At 38.3% G+C, this 12,233-nt stretch overlaps 1 protein-coding gene across 11 annotated transcripts in view; it reads left to right on the top strand.

Annotated features, from left to right (window-relative positions):
* The window catches only part of DTWD1 (DTW domain containing 1), a 177,212-nt gene that overhangs the window by 11,753 nt on the left and 153,226 nt on the right, over positions 1-12,233 (top strand). The window contains exon 5 of one of the 11 annotated variants that reach the window (XM_049897720.1): positions 3,907-4,213. The exons of the other annotated variants lie outside the window; for them this stretch is intronic. Coding sequence (XP_049753677.1) covers positions 3,907-4,154 — 248 coding nt within the window. The 3' untranslated portion in view covers positions 4,155-4,213. Of the gene's footprint in view, positions 1-3,906; positions 4,214-12,233 lie in introns of those variants that run through there. 11 annotated transcript variants of the gene reach the window in all.

Genomic DNA, 12,233 nt, shown 5'->3' with positions numbered 1-12,233 from the left:
ATATATATATATTTTGGCTCCTTTTCTCCTCCATCTTTTATTTTGAAAAACTTCAAACCTACTGATAAGTATTACATTAAATAACCATCTACCCTCCCCTAGATTAATTGTTAACATTTTGCCACATTTGCTCTATTTTTCTTTTTCGATTATGTGTGTGTGTGTGCACTTCCACATATTTTTGGCTGAACTATTTAATAGCAAGTTGCAGGTTTTACGACACTTCACCCTTAAATACTTAAGTATACATCAGCTAAGAATAAGAACATTCTTCTGCATAATAATACACTACTATTATCACTCCTAAGAAAATTGGCAATAATTCCATAATGTCATCTAATACACAGTCCGTATTCAAATTTCCCTAACTGTCCCCAAAATATCTCTTGTGGCTTTCTTCCCCCTGGTGCAGCATTTAAGGTCCTCACGTTGCATTTGGTTATTAGGACTCTTTAGTCTCTTTTAATATAGAACAGTCCCCTGTTTTTGTTTTTCATGGCTTAGACTTATTTTTTTGGAAGAAAATGAGCCAATTTTGTGAGTGTTTCATGATAATTAGGTTTGGTTTAAATATTTTTGGCAAGAATATTTGTATGTAAGGCTAAATCCAGGTTTATCCATAACACTTCCATTTTATACCTTTTTTTGTTTTTAGAATTAATAGCATGTTCTTTAACTCTCAGAAATGAATCCGTTTAACTGATAAATTATATGGCATTCCATTCCTCGATGAAGTTGTATGCTTGCTGAGTCAAATCAGGAGGCATGTAATACAGGTTCTTCACTTGCTTCGAGTGGTGACTGTCAGATCTTCCATCATGAAGGTTTATTTTCCTCTTTGGAATTAGTGGGTAATCTGCGGGGCGATGCTTTCAGACTGTGAAATGTTTCCCAACAGCCTTTCACCTAGTGGTGTCAGTAGCTGTTGATGGCCCTTGCCTGAGTCAGTATTTACACTGAGCATTGTGAAATGGTGATTTTCTGAGTTTATTATTTCTTCTACATTTGTTAGCTGGCATCCTTACGTACAGAAGAGCTTTTCCTTTGTACTCTCCTTCTTTTCCCTCACTCTCACTGCCCACTCTTTTGAGTCTGATTTGTGTTTTCTAGTCCCAAGCTAAAATGAACAAAGGTAGACTTAACTGGCTTTACTTACTTAGTTTGTGCTTCTGAGATCTCTGCCCATGTTGTGAAGTTTCTTTGGCATTCTGATTGTCTCTGCGTGTGCTTAGGTATTTGTGTGAGTGAGTAATAGAGGTGGGGTGGGGGGTAGGGGAGGCTGTATTTGTGTATGCCTGATGTGCTGCAGGAAACCCTGGTGGCTAGCAGTTCAGTGCTACGGCTGCTAACCAAGAGGTCAGCAGTTCAGATCTGCCAGGTGCTCCTTGGAAACTCTATGGGGCAGTTCTCCTCTGTCCTATAGGGTCGCTATGAGTCGGAATCGACTTGACGGCAGGGGATTTGGTTTGGTTTGGGTTAATGTGCTGCAGAACCTGAGGCCGGAAAGAGATTTGTTGCTGATGTTGAAGAGAGAGGGAACCCTGAGGCCCTGCTCTTTGAAAGAGGGAGCATTGCCTTCCACGTTCACTTGGGTAGTTAGAGCAGCAAGTTACTCCTTGGTTCGCAGGTTTTTCTGAGCTGTTTTTCTTTATAATTACCTTATACGGTAATTGAAAGGACCAAATGAAATAGCTGAAGTATAAACCCTTGAAAAAACTATAAAAGGAATTTTCGAGGTGTGATTCAAAATCTGTTTTCAGATGGTCCACATTAGTGTTTTAGCTCTGCATAAAATCATATTTGTGCAAAAAATTTCTGTTACTCCTTCCAAAATCACGTAGAAAGTATCTGTTATATATTTCAATCCTGTGCCAGATCAAAGTTTCCAAAAGTTTTTTTTTTTTTTTAATCCCTTTAAAATAATGAAACGAACAGTTTCTAGAGGCAGACTTCTCTGCGTGTCCTGTTTCACCGGCCCCTTCTGACTCCTCATTGCGCCACGAGGAGTCACTGGGGCTCTGAGTGTGTTTATAGCTTCTGATATATGAAAGGCTGAGATGCCAGCTCCTACGCGAGCCAAGTAGCTTTCACAGGAAACAACCCATGTTTGTTATAAATCATTGCCTTTAGGCTTTAAGACGTTTTATCGTTTTATGGGATTAAGCTGAACAAACTAACTCGAAACCTCAGCTTAAGCCCTCAAATGTCATGTACTGGAATTCATACGTTTCCATTATTTCATTATGCGTGCTAAGGCTAAGAACCCCCTTACCAATGTGAAACTGTGCTGTTTTGCCAAACTTTACAGAGAAATAGCTCTGTTTTACCACTGTCAAAAGGCAACACATTGATTATATATAAATAAAACCCTTGAAGGTGGAGTGCCTAATTTGATCATAAAATGTAAACCTTAACTTGCAAGTGAAGAGTTCAGATAACATTCTTAATTGACCAGAGGAGGCCTTGGGAGGATGTGGAGGGAAGGATGGTTTCTTATGTTGGAGCAGGTGTCTAAATTAGTAAAAATGGCATTATACTCTAATTTATTATATAAATTAGCCATCTCTTTTCCTTTATTTTGACTGTATTGTTAAAACTTTTAAAGTGATAGCTTTGTTCACATCATAAGCATTGCCTAAACTGCACACCGTGTCAATGAGTGCTGTGTTATATACGGTAAAACTGCAAAAGCCAGAACCTGTGTAAGGTGGAAACCTGTCAGAGAAGGAAAACTCAAATATTTTCCACTAAAACGGCTGATAGAAAGGTGATAAGACTGCACCCTGCCAGAGAGTGGAAAACTTGTGACACCTGGAAAAACAAGGCAGTCCCATTGAGTTCCGGCTCTCACAGATTTCACTATACTGCACAAAAACAACCTGAGGGTAGGTTAGAATTTTCATTCTTGTAGTTTAAATACTATCTGTCCTCCATTCTCCCTGTCCTCCCCTCCTGGGGTTCCTGTCGGACATTTAGACCTCCGTCTCTCTTAATACCTTAATGTCTTTTATTCCCTGTTACTCTTCGCTGCATTTCTGAGGTAGATCAAAAGATTTTAGTAATTTTTTGGGTAAAGTGAGGTGTGATAATAGGAAATCACTAGACTCAAAATTCCAAATCTGAATCAGTGGGCTGATTTTGATGCTATCTTCTTGCTTTTACTTCTCACTTTAAAATAGAATATGCTAAAAATAGAGTATGACAGCATACATGGTGTGATTCCGAGGACTTGTCTAAGGGCCTAAAATCATTCTGGGTTTATAGGCTGACACCTGAGTTACGGGGGCTGACAGTACTGTTCTGTGGTTTCATGAACCATTTCCTCTTTAAATTCACAAAAACGGCATTCTTGCTGATGGCGACTTGCGGCTCTGGAGCTTAGATGTGACAGAAGCTAAAGAAACAACTCTGGGCGCTCTGTTCACGAGGCTATAGCCTAAAACTGCTAATCCGGAAATAAATTTTACTTGTATCAAGGACTATTGGGCTGCCTGTGTCTCTGAGTTTTAGAACGATGATATGTCAAATGTAAGTTTATCAAAGAAAGGAGTTTTTCTCCTTCTGAAAATTGGTGCATTTAATCCCGTCACAGGCTAAAATTTAAAAGACACTGGTGGAGAGAAAGAGATGAATATCTTAAATGTTAACTGCTTTTAACCCCTTGCTACAAGAGCCGAGACTTAAAGGTAATTGTCATGTTTTAAGATTTCATTGTATGTCTTATACTGCTTCTGTATATAACTTAATGCATTTAAGAAACCATCCTGTTTGGAATTGGGATTGAAGGAATTTATCTGTGCTCTTAAAAAAAAAAAAAATCTAAGATAATTGAAAGAAATCTTTTATTATTGTTCCACACCCTGTGGTTAAGAAGAAATATTCATACCTTTCTTATTTTTTTGGCAGGATTGTTACAAGTTGAGTTGAAATCAAGAAAAACTTGCTTTTGGCGCCATCAAAAAGGAAAGCCAGATACCTTCCTTTCCACAATTGAAGCCATTTACTATTTTCTAGTAGACTACCATACTGATATATTGAAAGAGAAATACATAGGACAGTATGACAATCTTTTATTTTTCTATTCTTTTATGTACCAGTTGGTAAAGAATGTCAGGTGCTCTGGAGACAAGGAAACAAGAAAACTTACCCATTAGTTTTTCAAAAGATACAGATGTCATTTTATTTTGCTAAAATTAATAAACTTGTAACTGTGCTTTGCTTACTCTTAGAAATAATCACCTATAATGTTTGCAAGAAAGCAAGACACCTTGAAAAAAATTCTGGTTTCATTCATTTTACCTCATATTTTTAAAAAAGAAGTTCTGTCTAAGGAAATTTTTCAGATAGCATTGACTGAAAAACTCATTCCAGAATTTATGTACTCAAGGTTGGCATATTTACTTTCATCCCTATGTTTTAATATAATGTGCTGTATTAATGTGCTGTGCTGGAAACCCTGGTGGCACAGTGGTTGAGTGCTGCAGCTGCTAACCAAAAGGTTGGCAGTTCGAATCTACCAGGTTCTCCTTGGGAACTCTGTGGGGCAGTTCTACTCTGTCCTACAGGGTTGCTATGAGTCGGAATCAACTCAACGGCAGTGGGTTTTTATATCTAAGTAATTATTTTCATTTGTTTAGAGATCTCCCTGTGTTTCATCTATATTCACACCATTTTTGGAAGTAGATGTGGTTAGAATCTCCTTGCTGAAAAAAAGATGTGATAAGTGATTTTTTTGAGTTAGTGGCAAATACAGGCATAACTGGGCTTACAGCTCCAGCCTCTAGGACTATTTCCATAAGTCCACACTGTCTGTTTCCGACAGACACATGCTGCTTATTACACCTGTCTGGCATCTTTTTTGGGAGGGAGGGGGGAATTGCTAGCAATCATGCGGTCCTACAGTAGGGATGGACATAAGACCCAGTTTAATATGCTAAATTTGCCCTTCCCCTAAACACAGTAATTGATCCAGGGATGAGTACCTGACTCAGTAGCACCAGGGTCCTTGTTGATAACTGATATGAATGCTGTAGAAGATATAGGGTTCTTTTTCCAAAGGTGGGATGGTGTGGTGGTTAAAAGCACAGACCGGACTAGACTGCCTAGATCTCAATTCCAGCTTTTCCTTTTCCACTTTATCAGCTAAGTGACAGTTTCATCATGTATAAAGACAAGGTAATGTGATAGCTACTACCCTGATAGAATTATTATGAGGGTTAACTGAGTTAATACATCTAAAGGGCTTTTGACAGTGCTTGGCATAGAGTGAATGCTATATACGTGTTTGCTCTTTTTACTTTCTTATTTGGAGTTGTGAACTAAGAATGTCAGAAGCATAGAGCTGCTGCTGGTAGTTATCTGTGTTGCCAGGTGGCAATTGCCTACCTTAGAATGGAGCCAGAAAGGAAAGCAAAGTGGAGTGATAAAAAAGGATAGACCTGAGGACATCATTCAGTCACCTACATCTAGCTACGTGTGAATGGAGCCTGCTATGTTGTATAGCTCCTGTTTGCCCCTCTGGGTACACCTTCCACTCTTCCATTCAGCTCTCTTCTCTCTACTCGGGGAGGTAGGCTCCCTTGCCTTCTGGCTTCTGGTTGGAAGCAACAAATGGGCAGCACCAGCAGGAGATTGGAGGTTGAGGGGAACAATGAAATCATGGTATTTATTTTCCTGGCTTCTTTCCTGCCAAGTCACCATGGCTGGCTGTGTCCCTCTATTGAAGGCCACCCTGTCAGGCATCCCTTTCCAAGCAGTTATGCCTATCCAAGCAGTTATCCCAATTACTGCTCCAAGTACTGGCCGCTGCTCCTTCCCTTTACCCCTTTTTACTTAGGGCAGTAATGATTCCCAGCTGCTGTTAGCCCCTGGGCACTGCATTCTTCCTTGTTGGTTTCTCTGATCACTGCCCACACCTTGGTAAATGGTTTACTACACTTTTCTCAAATGTCCTGATTTGCAGTTGCCTTCTGTTTTTGGGTCCCTGACTGATAAACCTACCCACTTTGATGCTAGAAATGACAGTACATTTTTCAAAATGTATTCACTGGCACACATAACGTGTCTTGAGAAAATGAGCTTTTGGTGAAATTAGTTTGTTGGACATTTTTTTCCTTCCTTGGACTTTCAAAAGACACAGCAGAATAAAGGTTCTGAAAAGCCATGAAATAAGAATTTTGAACTTTGAGCTAGTATTTATTAAACTTACTTAAATATATAACACACTTATTAACATTCTGTGGAAATAGTGTCCCACAGCACACATTTTGGAATATTTTAATTTAGAGCAGTCCTCTGACTATATAGATGTGGCAGCTGAGGCCTAAGAGGCTAAATAACTTGTTGATAGGTGACACAACTAGTTAGTGGCAGAACCTGGTCTAGAACCTGGGACTTCTGATTATACTATGCTATTCATAAAAAGGAATGTGGATTATATAAGGTTTGAACATTATTAGCCCCCATAGTCTTAGCCAAATGAACTGGCTTGCCTGTTTAGCAATTATTTTGTAAGAACGGAATTAAATTGGATTTCTTCATGTTTAGAACTTGGCCCTAGGAACAGAGAAGGGTCTGGATTGATTTAAACAGGGCCAAAGTTGGATTTCTTTGGGCTAAATTTGGACTTCCCTGAGCCAAATTCTGTTGCCATTTAACTGGCTCTACAAACCAACTGAACATAACAGTTAAAAGAGAAAATAATAATAAAAGAGGTAGACAGAATAATCTTATCACTCATTTGCTCTGTCTCATAGCTGGCATAAGAAAGATGACCCACATAGTTCATAAAAGCCTAATTTACAACTGAGGCAAGATAAAATCTCAAGTTCTTCCCAAAAGAAGATAATAATACCTGTTAGAACAATGAGTTGGCTGTACTTGTCTTGTTTTTCTTTGGTATAATAGATTGCAAAAATGGCCTTATTTTTTCCCCTCCCTGTATTCATGGTCCTTTTTCATGTGCTCCTTTGAAGTACCCTCTCTGATTCTGAGCCAAATTCATTTCTACAGATCTAGTGTATTTCCAGTTACTCTTGTGCTTCTCCTGTTGCCAAAGTAGCAGGCATACATGGGTTAGCCTGCTGGAGGATGAGACGTGCATAGAGCTAACCAGGTTGTTCTGGTCACCATAGCCAATCTCCAGGTATGTAAATAATCTCAACCAAGATCAGTAGAGCCACCTAGCTGGCACCTACCTGATTCCAGATGTGTGAGCAATGGATGCTTACTGTTATGCCACTGAAGGTTTAGAGCTGTTTGTTGTACAGCATTATTGTGGCAATAGGTATCTCAACTTTGGATACAGGAGCACCTTCTCAGATTCTCAGCTTCACTGTTTTCCTGGGCCCTTGGCCACTTGCTTTGACTTAGCTACTACCCTACATAGGGGTAGATGACCAACAGGCTTGCATGATTCCCCTGCTTGAGACCAACCAGCCATGTGCTCAGAATCTCTGGCCCATCCCAACACATCTGGACTGTAGGAAGCACCAGCCACAGGACTTCTCCATCAACTGCCAAAAGGGCTAGGTTGTACAATCTAGAAGAGCAGTAGTGTTAACTACCTGTCTGGCACACTTATGTCACAATGGACTAGAAGAAGCTATCGGATGAATTCCTCCCCCTCCTTGTAGGGGATTGTTAGAGGCAGTTTTTCATTCAGCCTGTCCAAAGATGTACCATGTGGCTAAGCAAAGGTACTTGCCAAGTGATTGGCAGTGACTCTTCATGGCTTTTCATGAAATAGCAGCATGTTCTGTGTAGTAATTTATCAATTTGCATTTGCTTGCTATCATTGCTAGCCTCACCTCCACTCTTCCTCACTTTCAGTGACTTGAATTGCACCTTCTAATAAAGTAGGAGGATTTAATTTTTGCCTCAGATTCTCTTTTCTAGGGAAGCCAGGTGTTTTAGTCTGGGTTTGGTTCAGGAAAGCAGACTCACTATAAGCGTTACATGAATAAAGAGGTTTAATAAAGGAATTAGAGTGCACACAAGTACGGCAGTTCCTAGGGGAGATGTTCAGAGTACCCATGACTCAGCTGGTAGAGACGTACATATCTTGAGTGTATCAAGGTTTTCATTCCCTCAATATTTCTAGGAGCCCTTTGTTTCAACTGAAAGATGCCTGTTCTGAAGTCTTAAAAAAGAGTTAACACCCGAAGTGGCAGAACAAGGTGGTGGCATAAGCAGCTGCACACTCCTATCAACAAAACTAAAGGAAAAAAAAAAAAAAGCCAAGCAAATATTGGTGCTATCAACGGTCTCAGAACTCTGGAAACCAGTCAAAGTGAATACTGAATCAATAAAAAGACATAATAGTAGGAAAGCATTGGCTCTCCAACCATCTGAGCTCTACTCCCTGAACTGGCTCAGCACAGACATCTTAGGGTGATTTCAGTGGCCAGTGCTCCCAGGCAGGGAGCCTAGAGTTGAAGTGGAGACAGCACTCCCAGGTGGGGGGCCTGGTGTTGAAATGGCCACAGGTGACACTCCCGGGCAGGGGCCTGGTGTTGGAGCGGCGACAGTCAGCACTCTAGAGAGTGGATGACTACAGCCTTCGTTAACTTAAAAAAAAAAAAGAGCAGCAAATCTTGGGGAAGGGGAAGAATCTGATTTCTAGAATTACCACATTGTAATAGCAAATGGCTCAGTTTCAACAACAACAAAATCCCAAAGCATGCAAAGAAACAGAAAAGGATGACTCACGCAAAAGAACAAAATGATGGGGCAGAAACCATCTCAGAGGAAGGACAGATAATGGCCTTAGTAGATAAAGACTTTAAAACAACATATTGGATATGCTTAAAAAGCTAAAGGAAAACATGGACAAAGAACTAAAGGGAATCGGGAAAATGATACAGGAGCAAAATAAACATTTCAACAAAATTTTAAACACTAGAGCTGAAAAATGCAGTAATGGAAGTAATAAATTCACTGTAGGGGCTCCATCCACAACACGTTAGCTGGCAGAAGAATCAGCAAGCTTGAAAATAGGACAATTGTGGGTATCAAGTCCAAGGAGCAAAAAGAAAAAAAGAATGAAGGAAAGTAAACAGAGCTTAAGGTACTGAGCAGCACCATCAAGTGGGCCGATATACTCACTATGGGAGTCCTAGATGGAGAAGAAAGGGGCTCGAAAAATATTTAAAGAAATAATGGCAGAAAACTTCCAAATCTGAGGGAAGACACAAACCTACACATCCAAGAAACTGAACAAACTCCAGGTGGGATAAACACAAAAGAGATTCACACCAATACACATAATAATCAAACCAAAGATAAAGAGAATTTTGAAAGTAGCAAAAGATAAGCAAATCATCACATATAAGGGGTCCTCAATAAAATTAAATGCTGACTTCTTAGAAACTAAGAGACCAGAACGCAGTGGGATGACATAGTTAAAGTGCTGAAAGAAAACTGTCAACCATGAATTCTATATCTAGCAAAATTATCCTTAAAAAATGAGGGCTTAATCTTATTTTTTAATTAAGGCATTCCTAGATAAACAAAAGCAAAGGGAGTGTGTTACCATGAGATCTGCCTTTCAAGAAATTCTAAAGGAACTCCTTTGGGTTGAAAAGAAAGGACACTAGATAGTAACTCAAAGTCTAATGAAGAAGAAGAAGGAAAGAAAAAAAGATCTCCAGTAAAGGTAATTTAATGGGTACATATAAAGTTCAGTTTTATAGTATTTTAGTATTGTAGCTCTACTTGTTATGTCTTACATAATTTAAAAGACAAATGCATAAAATGTAATTATAAATCTTTGTTATTGGACACAATGTATAAAGATGTAAGGGCAAAAGAGTGGTATAGGAAAAGTTTTTGTATGTTATTGAAGTTGTATCAATTTACACTATCTTGTTATAAACTAGATGCAAATGTAATGCCCATCGTAACCACAAAGACAATATCTGAAAAATATACACAAAAAGAAACAAGAAAAGAACAAAAATGGCTCATTAGGAAAAAATCAATACAAAACTATGCAGTACTGGAGGAAATGAGAAACAAAGGTATATGGGACACACAGAAAACAAATAGCAGAAAAGTAGAAGTGTGTCATCCCTTAGCAGTAATCATTTTAACATAAATGGATTAAACTCTCCAAAAGGCAGAATGGATAAGAAAACATGATCCAACTACATGCTGTCTACAAGACACCAACTTTAGAAATAAAGACATTAGTAGGCTGAAGGTAAAAGAATGGAAAAAAATTTTCCCATGTGAATAGTAGTCAAAAAAAAGCCAGAAAACAAAACAAAACCTGTTGCCGTCTAGTCGATTCCAACGCATAGCGACCCTATAGGGCAGAGTAGAACTGCCCCATAGAGTTTCCAAGGAGTGCCTGGTGGATTTGAACTGCCAACCTTTTGGCTAGCAGCTGCAGGTGTGGCTATATTAATATCAGACAAAATACATTTTTAAGTCAAAATCTGTTACTAGAGAAAAAAGAGATAAAGATGAAATGATCAAGAAGATATAATAACTATGAATGTGTATGCACCTAACAAAAAAGTCCCAAAATACATAAAGCAAACATTGACAAAATTGAAGAAAAAGTAGTTCTCCAATAATAGAGACTTCAACACAGTAGTTTTAATAATGGATTGAACATCTAGACAGAAGATTAATGAGGAAATGGGGAACTTTAATAACACTGTAAACCATCTAGACCTACCACATATATAGAACACTCCACCGAACAACGTCAGAATAATCATTTTTCTCCATTGCACATACATCATTGTCCAAAATAGACCACATATTAGGTCGCAACACAAGTCTCAATAAATTTTAAAAGATTGCAGTCTTATAAACTATCTTCTCAAGGAACAGTGGAATGAAACAAAATCAATTGCTTGAGGAAAACTGGGAATTTCACAAAAACGTGGAAATTAAACAACACACTATTCAACAACCAGTGAGTCAAACAGGAAATCACAAGGGAAATAAGACAATGCTTAGAAATGAATGAAAGTGAAAGCACAGCATATTAAAACTTAATGGAATACAGTAAAAGCAGTGATCAGAGGGAAATTTATAGTAATAAACACCTACAGTAAAAAAGGAGAAACTGCAAATCAGTCACCGAAAGATATCTTGAGGAACTAGAAAAGGAAGACCAAATTAAGCCTAAAGCTACCAGAAGAAGAAATAATAAAGATTAGAGCAGAGATAAATAAAATAAAGAATAGAAAAAGAATAGAATCAACAAACTGAGAAATTGGTTCTTTGAAAAGATCAATAAAAATCAACAAACCTTTTGTTAAATTGGCAAAAAAAAAAAAAAAAAAAAGAGAGAAGATGCAAATAATTAAAACCAGAAATGAAAAAGGGGTATTACTACCGACCCTATAGAAATAAGAAGGATTGCTCCCTAGGAGCCAGAATTGACATGACAAGAATGGATTTGGCTTGGTTTGGTTTTTATAAGAAGTTACTATGGACAAACTGTACACCAACAAATTAGCCAGCCCAGATGAAATGGATAAATTCCTAAAAACAGACACACTACCTAAATTGACTCAAGAAAACCTCGACAAATATAAGACAAGTGAAGAGATTGAATTAGAAATAATAATAAAAAATCTTCCAACAAAGAAAAGTCTAGGACCAGATGGCTTTACTGGTGAATTCTAGCAGACGTTTAAGGAAGAATTAATGCCAATTCTATCCAAATTCTTCCAAAAAATAAAGAGGAAGGAGCAGTTCCTAACTCATTCTATGAAGCCAGTGTTACCCTGATACCAAAGTCAAATAAAGACACCACAAGGAAAGAAAACTACAGTATTCCTTATGAATACAGATACAAATATCTTCAACAAACTACTAGCAAACCAAATCCAACAGCACATTAAAAGGATTATACAGCATAAACAGGTGGGGTTTATCCTAGGAATGCAAGGGTAGTTCAACATAAGAAAATCAACGCACCACTTTAATAGGATGCAAGAAAAGATCTGCATGTTGATCTCAATTGAAACAGAAAAGGCATTTGATAAAATTCAACTTTCCTGATAAAAATACTCAGCAAACTAGGAATAGAAGGGAAATTTCTTAACATGATGAAGGGCATTTTTGAAAAACCTACAGCTGACATACAAATAAACAAAAAGTCCATTGCTGTTGAGTCAATTCCTACTCATAGCAACCCTATGTGTGGCCCTGGTGGCATAGTGGTTAAGAGCTGGGCTGCTAACCAAAAGGTCAGCAGTTGAAATCCACCA

Source organism: Elephas maximus, chromosome 10 (genome assembly GCF_024166365.1).
Source record: "Elephas maximus indicus isolate mEleMax1 chromosome 10, mEleMax1 primary haplotype, whole genome shotgun sequence".
In the NCBI taxonomy this organism is placed as follows: domain Eukaryota; kingdom Metazoa; phylum Chordata; class Mammalia; order Proboscidea; family Elephantidae; genus Elephas; species Elephas maximus.
The sequence above is the reverse complement of the archived record's forward strand: the minus strand, read 5'-3'. Positions and strand labels throughout refer to the sequence as shown.